The 24259-nt window shown below is 38.1% G+C and overlaps 1 protein-coding gene across 1 annotated transcript in view; it reads left to right on the plus strand.

Moving 5' to 3' along the window:
* The window catches only part of grm5a (glutamate receptor, metabotropic 5a), a 45878-nt gene extending 22780 nt beyond the window's left edge, over positions 1-23098 (plus strand). The window contains exons 4-9 of the mRNA XM_066651171.1: positions 3316-3551; positions 4427-4673; positions 6091-6259; positions 7692-7818; positions 15940-16879; positions 19424-23098. Coding sequence (XP_066507268.1) covers positions 3316-3551; positions 4427-4673; positions 6091-6259; positions 7692-7818; positions 15940-16879; positions 19424-20330 — 2626 coding nt within the window. The 3' untranslated portion in view covers positions 20331-23098. The remainder of the gene's footprint in view (positions 1-3315; positions 3552-4426; positions 4674-6090; positions 6260-7691; positions 7819-15939; positions 16880-19423) is intronic.
* Positions 23099-24259: the final 1161 nt, after the last annotated feature.

The following is a 24259-nucleotide window of genomic DNA, read 5'->3' on the forward strand; positions in this document are numbered from 1 at the left end:
ACACACACACACACACACACACACACACTACAATAATAGTTAATAATAATAATAATAAAAGGCTTGATAGCAGCTCCTAATTCAAGAACAATTAAAAATAGCCATGCTCAAGTTGCATAATTTTACAACTCAGTGAACTGGATTATTGGATAATGAGTGGCATTACTAATGTGCCAGACAGTAAGGAAATAGTGTATTGTATTATATACTATTGAATTGGATTGGCTGTAGATCCACCAGTGATAGAGTTGTGTGAAACATAATCTAAGCTCAGAATATAGTTTGTTATGACTTGCATTTGGACAGTGCATTAATAGGTAAAGAATATCAAATGAAAATCAAGTTTTTATGTTGTTGTCAAGTCCATGTGTTGTTGTATATCTGTGAGAAGTCATATTTTGAACAATATAAGCTGAAGGTTTTGGCTTTAAAACTGCAGAGTTCCAAATATATTCACAAAAAGGCAGCTTTAGACCGTCAAGGTTTCGTAAATTACAAACTTAAGGATCAAACCCTGTCAACTTTGGGGGTAGAGCATTTAACCTCCTGGTGAACGGCACAGGGGTAAATGGAAATGGAACTGGGGACTAACTGCATGTTACTAGATCTGTTCAAACAAATTTAAAGCAAAGGATTTTTTTGGTTCTAATTAGGACTTTTTTCTTGAAAAAACATTTAAATATGTAATTTTAATAAAGAGCGATGGGGAATTTAAATATAGCTTTAGTAAGGTGTATATTTTCATGTTGAAATGTTTCATTTAGCATTATAACAGTAACATACCGAAGTAAATCATTATTTATTATCAAGTAATTTCTGATTGGCTTAATCAGTCACATGATGTACAAAGAGGAAGTGATATATAGATGTTGTTGTGAAGTAGAAGAGTGAAGTGGGAGACTCAGGAGTTCATGAGCATTAAACACTGCTATAAAGATGCTCACTTTTTGCTAATTTTAAATCTAGCATGCTCCAGCCAGCATTTATTCAAACCAAATATGTAAAGGTGTTTGTAGAAATCATTCAGCAACACACACAAAATACACTTGGCCCATATGTGTGTACTCAGCAAGTCTGGGATTAACAGAACCTTTCTGAAATTCACAAAAGAGGCAGAAATAAAATGAAAAATCCAGAAATCCCGTGTGCATGTTAATCGTCCAGTGTTTTTTGCTGTTGTTTTTAATCTCCAGGACTTGGCTGAACACACTAAAGTGGCTTGGCTCCTGTGTAGGGTCTTTTTATAACAGCATCAGTAGCAGTGGGAAGTTGTGAAGGAGGCCGACCCTGTGGGGTCACTGTGTGGGCTTTTTCTCTCTGTGCTGCAATGATTCAAACTCCCGCTAACACTGCCCTCACCGCTTTTCTCTCCCCTCGCTCCCGGCTCCAAGGACTAGTTATGAAAGCCTCTCCTTCCCTGCCGAGGAACACAAACCACACAAAGGCCTCCCACACGCAGAGTTGTGTAATGCTAGCTCCGCAAGGTTAGGAAGTGTTCGAACAGATTGAACGCTAAATAGTCTGTGTTTGTGGGGGGTACTTGTTTTCCTACCTTTTCAGGATATAAATGTCCAGACGATGTAAAAAAGACAGAAAGACAGAAAAAAACAGGTAACCTTTTCAGGAGAGGCAAATGGACAAAGTAAATAAAACCCAACATGTAGCATATGCACCACACATTTATGGTGTCGGGAAAAAAAAAACTTTTAAAGAGAACTGTAGCAGCACTTCTGGTGGTCCTAAAGGGATTGTTTTAGTGTGTAGGTATGCAAATTAATGTTCTCATCATCTCATTCCTGCACCCTCAGTAAAAGAGACCATAATTTATGTTGTTTATTGCTTTTTTATTGCTTGTTTTGTCTGCAAGCATGGTGTGAAGGATTTTTTAAAAATAATTCACGGTCCTTGCACTTCCGTTCCATGGGGGTTATATATATATATATACCTTGACCTACTGTAACAAAATAACAAATTATTTTATTAACATTTTGAAATAGACTACGAGTAATAGTGTGCTGTGTTCTCCCCGTGTCCACATGGGTTTCCTCTGGGTGCTCCAGTTTTCTCCCATGCTCAACCCATTTGTAAGTGGACTCGATACTCAAAAGTGTCCATAGGTGTGAGAGTATGTCGCCCTGTGAAGGACTGGCGCCCCGTGATTCTGCGTAGGCCTAAACTGGATAAGCGGCTACAGACAATGAATGAAGATTTTGTACTCAAAATCTTATAGAAAGTCATTTCTATGGAGAACATAAATAATTTTCAACGTGATTTTTCAATATTTTTACCTACTGCTGCCAGAGGCAAAGAGAAAACATTTTCTTCTACCTGGACCTAGGAATTGAGCCTCCATTATTATAGAATGAGCAGCAGCTCAGATTATGTTTATCCTTCAGGACATATATAAAAACTGTGAATTTTGTGTAAGACCATCTTACATACTGACATCTATCTGTAACATCGTAATAAAATCACTATATATGTTTATTTAATGATTTTATTATATACAGTAAATAAATAAACTCCTCTGAATGGTAGGATATACACTACATATACAGTGTTTGTGTCTTGGCGAATAGCACATTAAGAAATATCAATTTTTCTGCTCCTCAAAATCAGGTTGAACGCTGCAGTTGTGGGGGTGTGGAGACGGTACAGTTCATGTGTGTTACCGTTACAGTAACGGATGATGCAATTTGATGCAACCTAGAGACTTGTTTGAAGCCAAACTCTGACTCAGAATCCGTCAGACAGTTTAGACAGGTTATCCCCCTCAACACCTTCATCCCTCCATTGCCGTTCCTCATTCTGTAACGTAAGAATAACTTATGTTATTGGCCCATGCTATTGCCAGGTTCTTTTCTATGGAGATTGTACAAGTTGTGTGTGCAGGGTTGGAGCTCTGGAGCAGCCATATATGAGCCTAAGATCTGCTGCACTGAGGACAGTGGTGTTATCCACAATGTTAACAACCAATGTGTTTAGTGACGTTATTAGACAATTTAAAGAATTGTTAGAGTATAATTGCCTTTGGGTCTGAACATTAAATTCTGATTAAAATGGAGGGTGTCATTTTGGGGTAGTAGGCAAAGTAGCATAAATATATACTAATTTAAACTGTAAACTGTAACCCTAACCCAACTGTAAAATTACAGAATTATGACAAAAAATCAAATCAAATCACTGAGTAGAAAGTCAGTGAAATACATCCATGTCTGTAAGCATACAGTGACTGTTCTTGACTGCCAGACAAATAGCCATCATATGCACTTACCATGTATTCCCCTCTCCTTTCCTCTGCTCGTCTCTGTGCAGTGATGGCTGGGCTGACCGCTATGATGTAACCGATGGCTTTCAGAGAGAAGCGGCTGGGGGCATCACCATCAAACTAGAGTCAGCTTACGTCACCTGGTTTGACGACTACTACCTGAACCTGCAGCCAGACACAAATCACCGTAACCCCTGGTTCCCTGAGTTCTGGCAACATCGCTTCCAGTGCAGACTGAGAGGTCATCCACAGGAGAATCCCAAATACAACCGCACCTGCACAAGTGAGTACACAACACATATCAGTTGCATTCAGTTTAGTACAGCTAACATTGTCAAACCAGTTCTAATCAGAAGTACAGTGCAGTAGTGACCCAGTCCTCTAGTGTCAGCAGTACCTATGTATGTACATCTGTGCAAGGGGTGTAATGGTAAAAAAATACATACATTATATACTTTCCATAGTGTGATACATTAAATGAAATTCAAATACAGTTTCCCAACGAACCCCACTATGTATAGCTCTTCAAAAACCATGTGGGAATGTTTCTCAGAGATGGATTAAAAGCCAAGTCATTCGCCAAAAGGAGTTTCAATGCAAAATCTCTTTTGGAAGTTGTTTTAAGTCTGGGACTGGACTTTATCTGGGTCAGGAAAACCAGCCACAAATGCTGAAAATGTTGTACTTTAAACTTTGAAAATTAAATAACTGGTGGACATCCCATAAACAGCTATTTTAAGGGCACACACATGAACACGGCTTATGTAATCGACACAGTAAAGACTGGAATTAAATGTGTCATTTAGGAGCAGCTACAAATGAGCTTAAATTAACCATACTCAATAACAAGAGTGGTCTGGTTGGGGCTGTGGTTCTCTGGTGTGATGGAGCTCCATTTTAAACCTCTGGGATGAGTTGAGGTAGTATTTGTGAACTAATCACACAATCAGGAGTCACAAATGTTCACATGGCAGAATGCCATCAAATCCTCACAGAAAAAAATCCAACATCTTATCTAAAGCCTTTCCAGTAGAGTAGAAGATATTAATCCAACCAAAGTGTCTATTAATTCTCTTCATTTCTCAACAAATGTTGAGCAAACTTCTGGCCATATGTTGCAATGATCCAGAGTAATACCTCCTACTTTTCTCTCATCAGAAAAGGAGTCTCTCCGACTGCACTATGCTCAGGACACTAAGATGGGCTTCGTCATCAACGCCATCTACAGCATGGCCTATGGCCTGCATGCCATGCAGAAATCCCTGTGTCCAGGTTATAAAGGTCTGTGTGAGGCCATGAGACCCATCGATGGCCGCAAGCTCTTAGAATTCCTCATGAGGACCAATTTCACGGGAGTGTCAGGAGAGGTGGTGCTGTTTGATGAGAATGGAGACTCTCCTGGGAGGTAGGGCTCATACACTGGGATGAAATTAGTTCATTCAGGTGTGTTTCTGTGATGCAGCTGTAGTAGAAAATTGCATCTTCAGAAATAAATCAACAAGAGAGTCAGGTTTCAGGATAACTGTTTTATAGTTGTAGTATGTGTGGGTGCATGGGACAATATATGTGTGTAACTGATGTCATAAAGTCTAATATCATTTTGCTGGTGGGGGATAGGCTACGTCTTTGGAAAATGCCTTTTTTTTTACATTGGGTGAACTTACATGGTCCAACATTAACGTACAGCACTACTCTGCAAAATATACAGTACTGAGAAAAAGTTTTAGGCACCAGAGATTATGAAATTTAAAAAGCTATTTATCTGAGCAGTAAGTGTTTATTTGCTAAAAAACAAACAAACAACAAATATCACCCGACATTAGAATAAAACCAAATAACATTATTCCAGTAAGTGTGATATTCTGTGTGTAAATGTGTTGGTTTAACTTCTTCCAAATCTCGCCAGTCTCGTGGCAGTCCGTATTATTGGAGGTTATCATCCAACACCTAGTTTTACTGGTGAATAAATAATGACTTTAAATAATGTGTGCTGTTGATTTAACAAATTCATGCAACCAAGGAGCTCCTTCCAGGGTGTGTTCGTGCCTAGCGCCCAATGATTCTGGGTAGGCTCTGGACCCATCGCAGCCCTGAACTGGATAAGCAGTTTGAGACAATGAATGAATGAATGCAATCAAGGAGTATCTGAACAAAACATTGTTCTTCAAACTCACTCACACCTACTTTATAGAAAAAAAATTCTTATATTTTTTTTTTATTATTTTAGTTATTTGTTTTATATTTTTTTTTTTTTGTATTTACTGATTATATATAACTTTACACAAGCACCAAACTTACTGAAAAGGCATTAGTTTAAATACATGTAATTATCTTAGGTGCCAAAAACTTGTGCAGAGTACTGCAGAAAAGAAAATTAATTCCAAAAGGCCATTGGATATAAATTATTATTTATTTCTTAGATATTTCTTGGGAGAATAGATAAAGAATTCTTCACTTCTACTACTACTAATAATAATAATCAAGTAAAAGATAAATTTACCTTACAACTGTACCAAATTTAACACCATTTTGAGGAATCAGGAGAATATCACTCTCAAATCTCACTTTAGATATGAAAAATGCAGTTTTATCTGTCTAACCATCAACTGAGGGACAACAACTCATCTTATTAATAGTAAAATCAACATTTATTTTGATTGGATAGTTAATAGAGTTAATCTAATGTTTGCATAGCATTACATATTAAAGTAATACATTCTATAGATTCTAATAAGTTACCATTTCAGCAATGCGACATTTTCTTATCACAGTGCATATTTATGTGTTTGTTTGTTTGTTTGTTTGTTTGTTTGTTTTTATAGATATGAGATCATGAATTTTAAACAGATGAGTGAGGAAGACTACAGTTACATTCATGTGGGTAGTTGGGACAACAGGGGTCTCAAGATGGACGATGAGGAGATTTGGGCCAACAGTAGCGCCATCATTCGCTCAGTCTGCAGTGAACCCTGTGAGAAAGCCCAAATTAAGGTGAGAAAAGCACAAATCTCTGACCTCTCAATAATTCGATGCATTTTAAATCATGAAATTAAATTCTGCTCAAACATTCAACTTTAAAATCTCTGAATATTTAAATAATTAAAATGTGAAAAATGTCCCTCAGTAGTTTAATTTAAAATGTTCTGTTTTAGAGAATCCGACTGAGGCAGGAATGTTCACAGAGTTGGTGATAGGAACCAGACACATCAAGAGTTAACTTTCCTATTACACTTTCCTAAGTACAAGGAATATTAAAGACAAAAGGTTAATTACATAAATATGACATTGAGGCAGTTTTCCAGATCAGATAAAGCCTTGAGAAAATGAGGAATTATAAAGCTATGTGATCTGCAGCCCTCTATGACCAGCAGGAAAGCAGATGAGACGGAACAGTTCTCTGGGCTTTGGTACACTGTAGAAAAATACAGTAAATACAGAGTAATCCTTTTGTAATGTAATGGTTAAAATTCTGGATGTGGATTAGCTACTATTAGCAGTGTGTACAAAGAATGTTAATTTGTAAGGTTTTAATCAGCACATCCCTGGACACTGTAGGACTAAATACAGAGAATGTTATGTCATATTTAAATACCTTGCCGATGTAGAGCTTTATAATACTGTATATATTTTTCTCAAGGACACAACCAGGATTACCCAAAGATATGCTGCACTACCCAAAACAGGTTTCTACAATAAATGAATGTGTAACTTTACTTATTTTTGATATTCATTTAATTGCAGCTTGATTCTAACAGGAGTAGGAGGGTAAATAGAGTAAAATACAGTAATAACATTAGGATTACAGTAATTATGAATTGTAGTATGATTATAGTAAATAAACAGCACTAGAGCAATGAGTATTAAGATGATCAAGTCCACAAACTAATTCACACATACCATGATAGGCAACGTGAATTATTCTGGGGAACTGCCAGTTTCTCCGGTTTGTTTACATTCAGAAGCCCTGCATCTTTTAAGGTGGAAAGGAATGTTTGAGGGGACAAAAAATGGTTAATTTAATTTGACTGTAAGTCAGAATTGTATCACTTTCAGTCTGTGTTTACTTTCATGTAGTTAGCTTTCTCATTCATTTAGAGTCAGTTACACCTTAAGTAATCTGAAACAGCTAAAATAAGTCAATATTAAGCACATATGGAGCAGTAATAATGCAATAGCCACATCTCTTTTCATGATTTTCAATGTTTGGGGGGCTCTTTGCTGTTTGTCTGCCATGAAGACAGAGAAAGAAAGCCTACCATATTGGTTTGTTTTTTAACCTGTTTATTGACACTAGGGTTTGTAAACACATCAAACCTGTTTCCAGTGCTCAAACAATAAAGTGTTTTTGATTAAAATCTTGAACATAGCCTTTAGTCTAAAGGAGTTACTCTGGGATATTACTGAGTTCTCTGTCCTAATCCAGGTGATCCGGAAGGGTGAAGTGAGCTGCTGCTGGACCTGCACTCCTTGCAAAGAGAACGAGTTTGTGTCTGATGAGTATACTTGCCGGGCTTGCGAGTTAGGATCATGGCCAACAGATGACCTTACAGGTGAGTCAGACAGTCTGATGTACTGCAGTGTTCTGCAATTTAATTTTAGAACAGACTGGTGCGTAGAATAGCCTCAAGGTAGTGTTTATTGTTCTTTAACACAATAAGGAATTAAATATAACAAAGTAGGTTTGAAAAAAACTGAACTTCCCCTTTGTGTTAACAAGATGTATCTGCTGCACCATTTAAGGTGGAATGGAAAATTAATATAAGAAGCCAACTTCAGCTTCCTCACAGCTAATCATATTGATCAAAGCAATCAGCACGCACAGCCCTGCAGCTCTACACAGCTGAGTGAATCATCTACCTAGGGTAACACCACTTCTCTCCAGTGGCTTCCCAGAGTGAGTTCTGTTGGCTAGTGCAAAGCTGCAGTCCTTGAATGTGATTGTTATACAGCTTTAGGCTCCATGTCATCAGCAGAACGCTATTGGGAATCAGCAGGTTACATGCAAACAAAATCAGATTATACAAAATAGTTATTTACAGGTTTAATAAATTTATGAATTCTAAATGTTTTAGTTTTACTTACTGAAAATGGCAGAAAGTTTAAATTTGTAAACATTAAACATAAAGTCTAACAATGTCCTAGTACAGAATTTAGCAATAATTTCATACATACACAGTAAAATATGTCTTTTAATATAATTTTACATTATTAGTGACTTCAGAATTAACCACATAGAGTCAGATGACCATTCGATCTGAGGCAGCAGTAGGAGAACTAACCTCGGATCAGTCGGTGCCATATCCAAATACACAGAGCGGAGGCCACTAGGATAGGATAAACACTGAGATGTTTGATACAGATGGGCTCTGATATAAGTCTCCAGTATTTGGGTCAGAGATACCCACAGCAGACCCACTTCTCCTTCAAAGCTGTATTTTGAGACCACACTTACTACTTGCCAGAAAGAGAGATTTGGACTTGGCAGAGGTCCTCGTCAGAAAGTTCCAGGACGGCTGCCATAGCTGAGCTTGAAAGAGGTCTCTCAGTCTGCAGTGGTTAATGGGGGGGGGGGTGTGGTTGCTAGAGCAACACTTCAGTTGATGGAGGGGCTCTTCTGGACTGCTGCAGTGGTAGTTTATAGCACATTTTCATTTACATTTATGGTATTTGGCAGATGCTGTTATTCAGAGTAACTTTCACAGTGGTAGGCTAATGTAGCTATGAGAGTCTTGCTCAAGGACACTTTGTGTTCCTGCCAGAGCTAACAATCGCATCCCAGTCTTCTGTGTGCTAATGAGCAGTATTACCCATTACATTACATCACCTGCCATGTGTCCTGCAGTAAAAGCAAAATTGCATCTTTGGGATGAATGTAGGAGGGATTTTCTAAAGGGATTCAGTAGGCATCTATGGGTAAACAAATGCAAATTCTTTGAGAACTAGGGAAGTGAAGGAAAATATATTCTGTTAGTATTTGAATATGTATTTACTTCATTATGCCCACTCCAGGGTGTGATCCGCCTTGTGCCCAGTGATTCTGGGTAGGCTCTAGACCCACCGTGACCCTGAACTTGATAAGCAGTTACAGACAATGAATGAATTAATTAATGTACTTTATTTTTAGTTTTATTCTTAAAACTAATATTTTTGCCATGTGTTACAAATTGCTACTTAATACATTTATTAATTTTTTTTATGTGGATGCATAAAGTGGGTTAACTATCCAAAACAATTTCATATTGGAATCAAGTGAAATGATCTCTGATTCAGCTCAGCTCAGCTCACAGCTGGAAAATGCCTGCCCTATGCTCCAGTGCCCATATTTTACATCATTAAATCACGTGTGGGCAGCAATGTGATTCAGCAGAACAAAATATCACATACCCATTTGAAATGGCCACACTCTGGTGAACATTGGATCCAGTGGGATGATGATTTGAAACATGGATAGACAATAACTGTGAAATGTGCTTTAACATGTGAAGGAACAAATGTACCTTTATTTTCTCTACTCTCTGGCTGACAACACATCACTCAAACATTGGCACTCGTATTTTTCATTTACCACATTATTTTACAATAAGACACGTCCTTTAAATGCTTTTTTTCATTTGTGTAGAGTATTTGTCAGGTATTTGTCAAATTATACACAAGGAAGAGACAAAATATAGTGAAAAATTATTGAGCACTTATTGCAATATAAACATGAAGCATCTATATTATAAAGACTGTTTGGAAACCAGTTTAAAGTGGATGTCTATGATTGTGGGGAAATGCTGTTCTCTCTGGTTTGTTTACATTCAGGAGCTTTGCGTCTTTTAATGTGGAACATTACGTTTGAAGGAAAAAACAATTGTTGTTTGTACCTGGCTGAAGTTAACTTGTCTGTAAGTTTTTATTCTTAGTTTGAATTACCACAGAAACTCATTTGTAATGCAGTTAGCTGCCATTCCACCTTAAGTAATCAAAACTGCAAAAATATGTCAGTATTACCCACCTATGGAGCGGGAATAGGACAATATCCTTATATTGGTTCATGATTTTCAATGTTTGGAGTTCTCTCCATTGTCTAAAACTCAAAATGCCTTTTTTCTGCCATGAGGAGAGAGGTTTTTTTTATATATATATAAGCACATTACGCCAGTTTAAACACACAAACAGAATGAGGAGCTAGCAAATGGTGAAGAAACATCCAAAGAATTTTATTTTAAGAAGTGTTTTTTGATTAAAATCCTGAATGTCACCGTTAAGTATAAAATTTAAAATAAAGCTGCAAAATAATAGGGTTAGGGAAATGGTTCTTGTCTTGGACATACACTTCAAAAACATGTTTTGGTGTAGAACTTTTGTTTTACATCACGCTCTTTAAAGAATCATTAAAAAGTTGGTTTAGGGCAGCAGTTATTTAGTCTAAGGTCTTTTGTGGGTAGTAAATACCAGTGCACTCCAGTCTTTAAATGGGGGCTGGCATAATTTAGTCACCAAATAAAAAAAATAACATTTAAGCTACAATTGTTAAATCAATACCACTTTTTGCATATAATAAACAAAGTTTACTATGCAGAGATAAAACCCTTGTACTTCCTCTATGGTCCCACCAAAACCCTTCTGAGACTCTCAAACTGGGGTTCATGACACTATTTTAAAGAAATGTCTAGTTCTGTGGAAAAGAGGATATTGTCTTGGATCAGCACATGCATATCAGGTGTAGGCTTAGTCTCTTCATTCTCTCCACAGCTTTGAAGAGACGAGGAAATTGTTTTGCCTTAGCTCTGGATGGCTTGCCCCAGGCTTAGAGGTGTTATCAGCTTATCACAAACAAATCCATATTCCATAACTTTAACTGAGCGGTTTATGGCAGTTTTGTGGAGTACTTTGTGAGTCTCAGCAGATTATGCCAGGTTTTTGCAGGGTTTTTTACCCCTCAAGTAACACTGGTACAGAGCCAACTAGATTCCTAGAACCAACATTTTTAAAAGAGATTAGAGAGAATACAATGGCCCTGTGTTGAACAGCAACATGCAGACGTTTCTTTTTGGATCTCTTGGAATGTGATATTTGGATGATTGAGCAAATAGAGGTTTTTGAAAGAAAAGAAAAAGTATGAATGAATCCGGGGCTGATTCCCTGTGATTCGAGCATATGAGCATAACAAATCATGTGCCAACATTTCTGACAATAAACAATACATTAGGAACAACACCTCAGGGTCAAAAGTTTAATTTGTGCCATTCACCAACCAACCACAAGATTAAAAACACTGAAAGGTAAAGTGAACAGTAGTTACAACATTTTATTACAATGGCACCTGACACAGGGTGGGATATAGTTAACAGTTATAACTAGCAAGTGTAAAAATCTGAGGCAATATGACAATAATCAGCTAATTATGGCCATAATGTTTTGGGCAGAGAATCTCCAAACATCTCTGGTTGTGGTTATGGTTATGATAGATAAGTGTTAGGACACAGATTGCATCGCGGCTTGCTGTATATGATGTTGCTTCTCAATACTGACCACTTTGCTCCCTTGCACATCAAAGAACATTGGGTGCCCATGTCCCTCTTCTTGCATTGGAACACTTTTGATAGGTACTAACCACTGGTTACACACAGGGAACAGGGTGGCACAGCAGCGCAGCTGGAAGTGTTGGTACCATACAGCTCAAAGTTCTGAAGGTCCTGGGTTCAGTCCCCACCTCAGATCACTTTCTGTGAGCAGTATGATGTGTTCACCCACACTCTTATAATAAAGGTGCTACAAAGGGTTCTTTGAGCGATGCCATAGAAAAAACACTCTTTGTTCCATAGAGAACCATGTTTGTTTAATGTTTAATGTGTGAGGGGGATCAATTTTATTCAAGGTCCTGACCATTGTAGAACAGGGTGAAAGGGGGCAAACAAAGTATGCAGAACAACATATAGACAGCACTCTGTAGTTGTTGAAATACAGCATGCCTCTGCATGGTCAGTGGAGCTGAGAAAACGGACAGTGAATGTAGAAACAAAGAGGGAGACCAGGTTATGGCTGATCTGTGTATTTTTTCCTGATGTTTCTTTTTTTCTAACATTGATAAATTAATACCTTCTACCTTATGCTTATCTTTGCTGGATATTGAATCAGTGAGAAGGTGGGCACTGACTGTAAACATATACTTTGTGCTTCACCATAGTTGATATGAAAGCTTGATTACTATTTTCAAACCAAAGAGCACTTTTGTTTCCTATCTGCTGTGTTGCTGTTCACTTCCAGCTGCATGAGGGCATCACTATATGATTCTCAGAATGTGGTCCCAGAGGTTTAGTGAAACTCTCCTCCTCTTGGCCTGTATAAAACAAACTTGGCACTCTCCCAGCCTCCGGTAACCTCAGCTCCTCAGCCCATCAAAGCAAAGCCACAATGGGAATCAGTGTCATCCATTTTGTTTGCTCTCTGCTGATGCAAATCCACTGTGCTAAATATATCAACACTAGTTTATGCCAGCCTGTGATGCATAATGTATGGGGCTTGTTTTTTGTGGTTTTTCTCCTCCATTGTAGAGTCTCAGGGGACAGAGCATTCAACTGCAGTTTTGAATTGTAAAATAACATATGACAATAAATGCCATTGTGTAGATCTCAAAGCCATGGCTCGGTTCATTCATGTAATTACAGATATTTGCATTTTATCATTTAGTTGTGATTAAAGCTGACCCAAACAGGATTAGAGAACTGTTTTCAGTACTACTCTTAACAATGATGTTAGGTGTGTCAAACCTTTACACAACTGAATAACAGCGTTATATAATAACAATAGTTAATTTTTTGTGGTTGATATAATGTCCAAGAAATAATTACAATAAATGATATAATTGTCACCTTAAAAACAATTTATTCCACTGATATAAAGGTCATATAATATCATAATGTAGTTACAACCCGATGAACGTTTAACAAAAACTTTAAGAATTAAGTAGATTCAGACATTAGAAGTGGAGTATATAAACAAGAAACTCCATATAGCTGAGCACTATGGAGAGAGATTAGTCCAAAATACTTTACAAATGCATAAATGTTAATCCACAAATAAAAGTCACAAATATGTTTCACTATTCACAAATATATACATCCCAATCTGTGGTTCACGGTCTGCAATTTGTATAAATACAGTTACATTCATAAATACACGTGTTTCATATATATATATATATATATATATATATATATAATAAATACATTTGTTTAAATTTACATTGCAAATATTTGTAAAGTCGAAGTCTCAAATTAATTATTTATTTGTAAAATGTAGAATCTGCATTTGTGGATCAAGTCACTCGCGTGTTTTCCGTGACGTGTTTTTGTTCGTTTCCTCTCGCGGGTTTTTGGATTTTGAGACTTTCCTCTCGCATTTCACCCGATCCTCATACAAATGCAGCCTGATCCACAAATGTGGCCCGCAAGCGAACAAGCCACCGCTAGGTGTCACTGTTGTTTTAGGACGTGTGGGGACAACTTAAATGGAGACGCATATGCGCAATATTGTGGAAGTTCCAACAAAATGCCGCCCAAGCCACATACAAAGACAGTTAGGAGGGGGACCACTGTGGAACACTTGAAGGTGGCCTAAATTTAACGACGTTAAAGTCCAGCGGAACTTCCCTAATTTCGCTGCAGAATAGGGTTGTCAAATAAAATACTTTGAAATCATTCCGTTTTTGGACACTAAAAGCAGTGTTGCGTATTGGACTGATACCTGACCCGATGTGTTTCGTATTTTTGTGATTGGATTGTTAAAACGAGTGATTTGTTTCAGACAGCCCTCCCCACGGCTCCTAAAATACGCGCTTCTCATTGGTCATGTCTTTTATTTAGCCAATCAGCAGCCAGAGTTAGCTGTCTATCATTTACTGCGGCAGCCAATGGAGTCATAGTCCCGCCTACAAGGGGTTGGTGACAGGAACAGGTCAGTCCTGAAACACTGGGGGAAAACAACAGTGCCACCTAGCGGTGGCTTGTTCGCCTACTGGCCACATTTGTGGATCAGGCTGCACTTGTATTTGGATCGGGTGAAATGCGAAAGGTAAGTCTCAAAATCCAAAAACTCGCGAGAGGAAATGAACAAATACACGTCACTGAAAATAGGCAGTGACTTGATCCACAAATGCAGATTCTAAAATTTACAAATAAATTTTAAATTCGAGACTTCGACTTTACAAATATTTGCAATGTAAATTTAAACAAATGTATTTATTTTCGCATAAAATTGTGATTATATCTATGAAAACCAAAAATATGCATTTATGAATGTAACTGTATTTATACAAATTGCAGACCGTGAGACACAGTTTGGGGTGTATTCTTTTGTGAACAGTGAAACATATTTGTGACTTGTGTTTAATTTGTAAATTAACATTTACGCATTTGTAAAGTATTTTAGACTAATCTCTCTCCACAGTGCGCATGGAGTTTTTATAAACACACCACAAAATGTCTCCCCACCACAAAGACGCACATTCTCATAGCTGTTCTTTGCTTCCAGCTGGGAATGAATTTTTTTGGTTTGCGAACCTGTTCATGTTGAAACGCGCTGAAAGGTTGCAAAATTAGTTCATGACCTGTAATGTGAAATATGGCTGAACTAACAACAGATGGTGTAGTAGCGCCACCTTAGGTTCTCTCTGTGAAATACGGCTCAACAAAAAGTTCCTACTTGCACATGCGCGTTTCAACGTTAGGAGTCAGACAGTCAGTACGCGAAGTCTTCTAGGCCTGTCTTAGGCAGTCCGGCAAAAAGGTTTTTATTAATTTCATTCATTCATTCATTATCTGTAACCACTTATCCAGTTCAGGGTCGTGGTGGGTCCGGAGTCAATCCAGAATCATTGTGTGCAAGGCAGGAATGCACCATGGAGGGGGTGCCAGTCCTTCAAAAAAGGTTTAAAAATCCTAAGTATATAAAACATAAAATAAATCCACAGTTTTAAAACCTAACAGTTCTAAAATAGAGAGACCAGAGAAAACTAGGGAACAGAAAAGACCAAGTGGAAGTTCATATTTATGTAAACAAACATGGCAGTAAACACAATGGGAATTCAACATGAATTCAACAAAAGTTATTGAGGAAATGTCAATTGTTTAATAAGTTGATAATGTAATTTGTGGCAGTCCTAAAGGGAGCATCTACGATTGAGGAGAAATTCTGTTCTCTCTAGTTTGTTTATGTTATGAAGCTCCACACCTTTTATGGTGGAACAGTATGTTTGTGGTGGGGAAAAAAAGACTAATATTTGTACATGGCTAAAGTTTAACTAGTCTGTAAGATTTTATTCACTGTTTAAACTGAGTTGAGAGCTCAGATGTAACTCGAGTTGTTTATTTTTTTTAACTCTTTGCAGTAATGAAGTTAGCTATCTCGTGAATTTGGAGACATTTCCATCTTAGGTAATTGAAAGAGCAAACATATATTTATATCGCCCACCTATGTAGTAGGAATAGTGCAATATCCTACTATCCTTATCTCAGTTCATCCTTTTCCACATTTGGATTTTTCTCCATTGTTTAATTTGGATTTTTCTCCATTGTTCGTCTCCAAATGCCTTTTCTCTGCCATGTGCAGAGAGAGACAAACCTAGCATTCTGAATCGAGAATTTCTTTTTAAATACAATGTATTACAAAGCCTTCCTGTCCCTCAGGGTGTGCTCCAATCCCGGTGCAGTATCTACTGTGGGGAGACCCTGAGCCCATCGCTGCCGTGGTCTTCGCTTGCCTCGGCCTCCTGGCCACCATCTTTGTGACACTGATATTCGTCCGCTTCCACGATACGCCTGTGGTGAAGTCCTCCAGCAGGGAGCTTTGTTTCATCATATTGGCTGGGATCTGTTTGGGCTACCTCTGCACTTTCTGCCTCATCGCCAAGCCCCATGTGATATACTGCTACCTGCAAAGACTGGGCATTGGACTTTCACCAGCCATGAGCTATTCAGCTCTGGTCACCAAGACCAACCGCATCGCTCGGATCCTGGCTGGCAGCAAGAAGAAGATCTGCACCAAGAAGCCTCGCTTCATGAGTGCCTGCGCCCAGCTAGTGATCGCATTCATCCTCATCCTCCTCCAGCTGGCCATCATCGTGGCGCTCTTCATCATGGAGCCACCTCAGGTGATCTATGATTACCCATCTATCCGTGAGGTGCACCTCATCTGCAACACTACCACACTGGGGGTGGTGGCACCACTGGGCTACAACGGCCTTCTGATACTGAGCTGCACCTTCTATGCCTTCAAGACCCGCAATGTGCCCGCCAACTTCAATGAGGCCAAGTACATTGCCTTCACCATGTACACCACCTGTATCATCTGGCTTGCTTTCGTGCCCATCTACTTCGGCTCCAACTACAAGATCATCACGATGTGCTTCTCTGTCAGCCTCAGTGCCACCACGGCTCTGTGTTGCATGTTCGCCCCCAAGGTGTACATTATGCTCGCAAAGCCTGAGCGCAATGTACGTAGCGCCTTCACCACCTCCACTGTGGTGCGGATGCATGTGGGCGATGGCAAGTCTGCCTCAGCCGCCAGCCGCTCCAGCAGCCTGGCCAACCTGTGGAGACGCCGCGGCTCAGGAACGGATAAAGTCAGGTTAGTAATTTAAAGTGTGTACGTATGCAAATTGATTAATAACCCTTACTTTACTTTCTATATGTAATCTGTTGTTGCTTCTTTACATGAGGCATGAGACTGCTCCTCAATACCCTACATTTCTGTGAGGATTTGATTTATTAAGCCACTGAAACATCAATGAAGTCATGAAGTACTGATGATTATTTCTGGATCACAAATACCACTGCCAATCCTGTTACTGTGAGGATATGTTGTTATTCATCTATGCTGAGCTGAATGGATCGCAAACACCACTCCCATAGATATTAGACTGCACAAGTTTGGATATATAGTGTGTACAGATTATATATGGGAGGTCAACATAATGTGATTGGTCATGTGAACAATATTCTAAGTGAAAATACAATTTATTCTATTGATAAAAATGCTAATTGTGGCTTTTGATAGATAGTTTCTCTCCCACAAAGCTATTCCTTAAATAATAACTACATAAATAAATGTCACTACAACCTGTTTACCTCTCAGTAGTTTTCATCCTCAAAAGCAAACCTCTGGCAGGCAACACTAATGTAGTACATTCTAGTGCACAGAGGGAAAAAAGCAGATGGCCTCCTTGAAAAGGAAAAAAAAATCAAATATCTTAACCAATTACTTTTTCGTGTGGGTTGATTGTTCCCGAAGGGGACATAGGAACATGGAAGTTACCTTTCTTTTTGTCATGAAGGAGAGAATTGGATAATAGTGATAATGACAGATGTAGTGCCAACTCAAGCCTGACAGCGTTCTGTCTGTTAACTGTTCAAGACCCAGTACATAGTGATTCATCGCAATGTTTATACCTGTTCCAACTCTCTGGTTTAAGGTTATTTTGGGGACAGAGATTTTGAGAAATATTACAAATGTACTCGAGTAATGTGAAAGTTTGGTTCTGTCACTGCATGCCACTGTAGCAAACCATGGCAACCATATGTAGTGTGAAAGAGATAATGGGTTTGACTCTGTAATGGCAACAATCATCAGTAAAGATTACACTTTGAAAGGGCATCAAAGTGGACTAAACAGTGGAATAAGTCTTAAAGGAGCAATATGTAATATATTCACTGTAGTAAATCATAAAATGACCATGATGTGTCAATCAGAGATTAAGGGAATATACTAAATTGAAGCACTGGCAACTCTGACAGTAGTGCTGCATCCAGTATTTTCTCCTTTGACAAGTGTCCAGTCCAGAGCGGAATTCTGTTTGTGTTTTGGCCTGTGATCCTGCACCCTGCCCAATACCCAGCACCATTTCCACACCCTGGGTTGCAAGGTATGACACATAATAGTAGACAAACACAGAGTGTTGCAGCCATTGAAAGTGAGCAAGATTTTTCCAGGCAAAAATGTCTTGTCATCTTTCTAAAATGCTCCATGACCCAAGACAGAGTAAAAAGAGATTAATTATTGGTGATGTATTTGCAAGATGGAGACAGGTTAGAGCCCAGTAGGACTATTAGACAGATCCAGATTTGGCATGTTAAGCATGTTATTTCTGAAACCAATGAAAGTACATGTGTATGTATGGATTAAACATGTAAATTAAAATTAAATGTGAATAGTGTTTTTAAAAAACAATAAATGAAGAACTATATGAGCTTTGCATAGTTGTCTATATAATATGGAATCAAATATAAAATAAGAATCTGTTAAAATGCTAATATTAGCCTAATAAACTGACCCATTTAAGATGAAAACTGTGAATGAGAAGCAAACATTCGCTTCCAAAAATGATTTAAGGTGGAAATAGATTCAAATTAGTCAAGTAAGAACCATGTACATACTGGAAAAATGGCAGTGGTTCATTCACATTTTCACTAGCGTAGGTAGATATTTCAGTGAAATTATGTACAGTTCTGGGTCAATAAAATGATCATGGCATGTTCTTTTTTTTTTTTAGCTATGAAGTTCCAAAGTTCTTAAAATCATCTTGCACCCATTTGTTTAGGTTCAGGTTTCCTCAACCTGGCAACTTGAGTGAGCTTTGAGCTTTTCTCTCTAGTCTTTTGAATTTGTACAGCAGTAACCATTTTACCACACTTACTGTCAGTATTACAGATTGCTCCTTTAAATGAATCTACATTTATGTCATCAGTTGCTTATGCAAGAGTCACATAGTCTTAAAAATATTGGCTTTCAGTAAAGTATGTAAGTACTGTATAATGTTACTCTCATGGGTACTCTTGGAACCCATGGTGGATACAGTGCTACTCTGAGCTTGGCAGTGAAAGAGTCATTTTGGTGAACTATTCAAAATGTCTTTCTTGCAGTACATCATTTTATTCCTGTTCCAACTCTCTGCTCTAGGGTTATTTTGGGGGGTAGTTAAGCCTTTGTGAAATACCACAGATGGATTGGAATAATGTGAAAGTTCGACACTCTGTGTGTCAAAGTAGTAAACCATTGCAAAATGTAGCGTGAAAGCAACAGGAAAAATTCACGGGTCATAGAGTATGAAATGGGCTTAAAGAAATAAGTATCTAAATGGTCCTGAAGTTCATGGATTACCTTTTCTTTTTGCAGTTCTAATGGCAAAACGGTTACCTGGGCACAAAACGAGAGAGGCCACCGTCCAAACCTGTGGAAGCGAATCTCCATTCACATCAAGAAGAAAGAGGAGAGCAATCAGACAGCTATTATCAAGCCCTTTTCCAAAGGTTGTGACACTCCTTCGGACACAGGTGTCAAGGTGTCCTATGAGAGGCCTCAGAGTGCACAGCGTTACCCTGTGACATACCGCCCACGCACACCCTCTCCCCTACCCACCGTGTGCCAACGAGGGTCTGTGCAGCGGTGCTGTGATGACGAGGAATCCGCCAGAGAGCATAAGAGAGAAGAATCTGTCAGAGATCGGGCGCCACCGGTGGTCGCCTTGCCCACATACCTAACCGAGAGGTCCCAAAGGAGTGGAACCCAGCAGTCCTCCATTATGGACCAAATCACCAGTGTGGTGAACCGCTTCACAGCCAACATCAGCGAGCTCAACAGCATGATGCTGCCCACAAACTCACCTCCCAGCACGTCTATCAACGTCTCTGGGCCTAGCTCGCCTACATTCAGGCTGCTCCCACGGGAAATCCCGCAGATATCCACCACAGTGACCACTTACGCAGAGGTTGTGGCTGCAGCCAATGCTACCCCTCGCTCTGCAGTGGGCATCACTGGTGGGATAATCACTGGCGGGAGTAGCCGAGCATCCCCTGCCAGTCTCTGCGACAGTACCTACGACTCTTTGTCCGCAGTCAGGACCAATGAGTTAGAGGAGCTGGCCGCCCTCACACCCCCATCCCCTTTCCGGGACTCATCAGTGGGCTCAGCCAGTGACTCCCCAACTTCACCAGACTCGGAGCTGGCTCTGTGCCAGCCCTGCTCTCCAAAGTACGACCGACTGATGCTGCGCAACTACAGCCAGAGTTCCTCCTCGCTATAAAACCTTGGTGTTCTGAGTGACTTGCATAGCATCGAACCGGCATTGGCCTTCCCTTAAGGAAATTGGAGGATAAGGGATTTTTGAGCACAAGTCTGGACTTTCTTTTGAGTCAGATTCAATTTCACACTGTTATAAATTCCATTTGGAGCCTCACATTGCCACACAATTTGTGAGAACTTGAATTGAAGACAATTCCGAGAGAGGGTTCAGGGATTAAACTTCATTAATAGGGAATGCAACAGGGAATTAGTCTTGTATATAGTTGAGCAAGTCTAAATGAGAATGAGTCTGGTCTCCAAAAATACCGGATTTGGAATCTGACCTGTTCTTTTTGATGAGAGTATCTAAGGCACAGAAATATAGTTCTTCACAGGATTACATAGATGGTTGAAAATGTTCCTCATGAGCTCTTGAATGAAGTGCAGCCTACATGACAAGGGTTGAGGGCTTTCAGCTCACAGATGCCTCTGCATAATTGTACAAGAGACAAGCTACTGGGGGCGTTACGTGGACCTCAGTTAACTGTGGATTTGGATACGTTCCAGCTCTTGACATTCAGCCAGTGATCACATTCCAACTATGTTGAACAACTGAGATTTCTAAGACAACAACCCACATGATATAATGGAGGCATTGCTCTATTTGTTTTTTTTTTCTATGTGATGCGGTCCTGTGGCTACGAAACTTGCACAATCATCTACATACCACAATGACAAATATCAAATGTAGATTTTTTTGTTTGTTATGGGCACAATGGGACCAAATCAGTTTTCATCAGGAATGTTCCAGCAAATATTTGCCCTTTCATTATTTTGCAGATGACAGTGTTTCATGAGAAATAGCAACAGACGTCATTTTTGAAAACTGAAAATGATCTATTGAATTTATTGAATAAATCAAGGAAGGAACTCTTACATTTAAATGTAAGTTAAATACGTTATTGCCCAAATGTCAGAGATCACCCCATGAGTGATTTTATATTCAAGCAAAAATGTACTCATTTTTTAAATACAAAGCTTTCATCCGATAAAGAAAATTACTTTTCCACCTTTGCACTTGACATAACCATAGAAAAAAGATGCCTTGCTGCCAAAAATCCATTCATTACAAAAAGAGATACAAATAAGAAAGAAAATATGCACTGGACCCCTGAACATCTGTGATGTGGGGTAAGAATGGATATTCTTATATAAATAAATTATATTTAAAAAAAATCATGTACGAGTCTCACTTTAACCTGTTGGGCATTTATTTGAATGAACGGATGGTCTCTGACATTTGAACAGGTACTGTAGCTAAATGTGATGCCTATAGAGCCAACAACCATTGTAGGGAAACACTAAAGAAAGAAGACTATTCTCCCACCACATTGCCCTTTTGCTCATTTGACAATATATATGTATGATTTAAATATAAATCTATAATGAAATGTTCTCAAAGATGTCTAAAAGGTCTCTATTGCATTACTGACTAAAACCCAAACTGTGATTTCTGAGAAATGACTATTATAGCCATTCTGAAGTTCACTTAATTGTGTTTACATTTGAAAAATGTTTGTCAAATTTTAGTGCAATTTTTTGAGATTGTACGTGAAGATCATGTTTGAGATCTGTTTTGTTTTACTGTGAATATAGATAAAAGTGTGCCAACAATATTAAAGAGAGAAGTAAGATTTATTATAAGCTCAGTTATTAAGGATTGCCCAGTAGACTGGTTGTTTGTGTGGTGTGTGCAGTATAAAGAAAGCAATACATATGAATGTAAGGCCTAGTGAATTAATGCTCAAGCAACTCATTTCATTTACACATGCTTTGCTCTTTTACTCTTTAAGTCATTGTATTTTAAGTCATTGTATTTAAAACCATCAGGTGTGCAACTGTCCTTTCAGAAATGTAGTTTTTCAAACGTGAAGCAGTCTGATTACCTCTTTTATCAACAGCGCCAAACACACAGTTTTATTCGTATATCATTGCTGTCCAATAAACAAAAACAAAATGTATTTCTTCTATTTTCAGTTTTCTGCATCATTTGAACACGTCAGTTTCTCTTTCCACTGTATAATCATTTCACAATAGATGGACCTGTAGAAGTGGTCCAAAATGATTAGGAATAAAACCTCTATATTAACTTGCATTCATATTTTACTATGACTTTGCCGTTTCCTGTAAAAGTTACCAATTTGGAGATACATATTTTGAGTTTTGGGGGGAGGGGTTTTGGACAGCAAAGATATATAGATTTATTTTGTTGATAGCTAACATTTGGACCAAACCACTTTCTTTTATTTGATGATGATTTTTTTCTTTTCTTTTTTAAATCTGATTTCAAGCAGTGCTCAGTTTCTAATGAGTGGGTGCACTGTGCATATCTACAAACCTTTAGTCTGATGAACAATATGTGCAATATCTATTGAATGGATGTACTGTACTGAGATTTCTGTTTGCATGCAGAACAGTGCCAATAGCTGACTCTGGAAGTGCTAACTATTCTCGCCACTACTTTTTGTACATTTTCTAAAATGTCTTTTGCATCTTTTGCTCTCTTGCCTTTTTTCAGAGAATGTAGATAACGGCTCTAAGTGTGATGTATTTTTCTACCTGATATTTGTGCTGATTTAGTACTAGAGTTGTAATATAATAACTAATCATTAGTTTGGTAAGCTTTGTGATGGTGGGATGAATGTAGCTTCTAATAGCATTTCTAATAGTCTCAGAAGTTATTTATTGTGATTTTTTAAAAATCTGTTGAAGTTGTATTGTGTTATAAAATGAGATTATTTACAATCAATATCATTAAAAAGATATTTAATTGATTTACTATGAGTTACTTTGTTATTTAGCATTATATTATGATATGAAAATACCCCCCCCAACACCAAAACACAAACACAACTAGACAGTGAAGCTTAATAACTACATTTGTAAATGAAAAATCCCATAGAACATATTGTATAGCTTTTAGAAAACTTGTAACACTCATTTTAATTCACATTAATTTTTCGTACTTTTATGTGTCATTAAATAGAAATTTGTTGTTGTCTCATTTAAAACTAATTGCCTTATCTGACCAAAAGACTAGATATAAGTTTCAAATGTTGGATTGGACTTGGTAGGAGTGTGCTGGACCATGTCCATGGTCTTTATGTATTAAAGTCACACACAGGGGCTCATAAAAAGTCTGGCAGGGCAGTCTGGCTTGATCGGCTAGTTGTCTGGGTTATGTTAGTGGGGGCAGGTCTCATAGTGCTAATTTGCACAGCGCTAAATATTTGTGAATGGAAAGTATAGAAAAAGGCTGAATATGGAGCAATATGTAATCATAAAGAGATGTGGTCAAACAAGTGTCCTTTCACAAGTTTAGCCACAATATAGAACAAAAATAAGCTCCTACTCTAACATTAAATGAAAAATAAAACAGTCAATCTTTTAAGATATTTTTTGGAATTTTTGGTTCCATTGGAATCGAATAGCGTTATGAGGTTCCAATAGCGTTATTAACTTTTTTTATTCCACTATAAAAGTGCCACTTTTCTATTTAAATGTATTGTTCTTTAAATGGACAAATGTAAGTCTATATTTATTTATTTATTACATTTCCTTTACACTTTAAATGGGAAAATATGCAAGAATGTGGCTTTTATTCGACTTATTACACCGTAAATGGAGCAGTCACCTGCACTGTACTTAAACCTAAAACTATTCATTTTTATGCCACAAATTCTCACCTATAACATGCTTAATTGTAACTTAGCTGTAATTGTTTTGAATTTTCCATTCCATTTTAAATCATGCACTAGTTACTTACATTCTAGCATTTCAGTTGTGGGACATGAAACTTGGTTGCATGAAAGAGAGTGAGCTCAAGAGGCTTACTGGGAAATTCAGTCCCAGTTTCACTACTCATGTTATTTCTCTTTATTATTATTATTA

The sequence above is a fragment of the Hoplias malabaricus genome, chromosome 18 (assembly GCF_029633855.1).
Source record: "Hoplias malabaricus isolate fHopMal1 chromosome 18, fHopMal1.hap1, whole genome shotgun sequence".
Classification (NCBI taxonomy): Eukaryota; Metazoa; Chordata; class Actinopteri; order Characiformes; family Erythrinidae; genus Hoplias; species Hoplias malabaricus.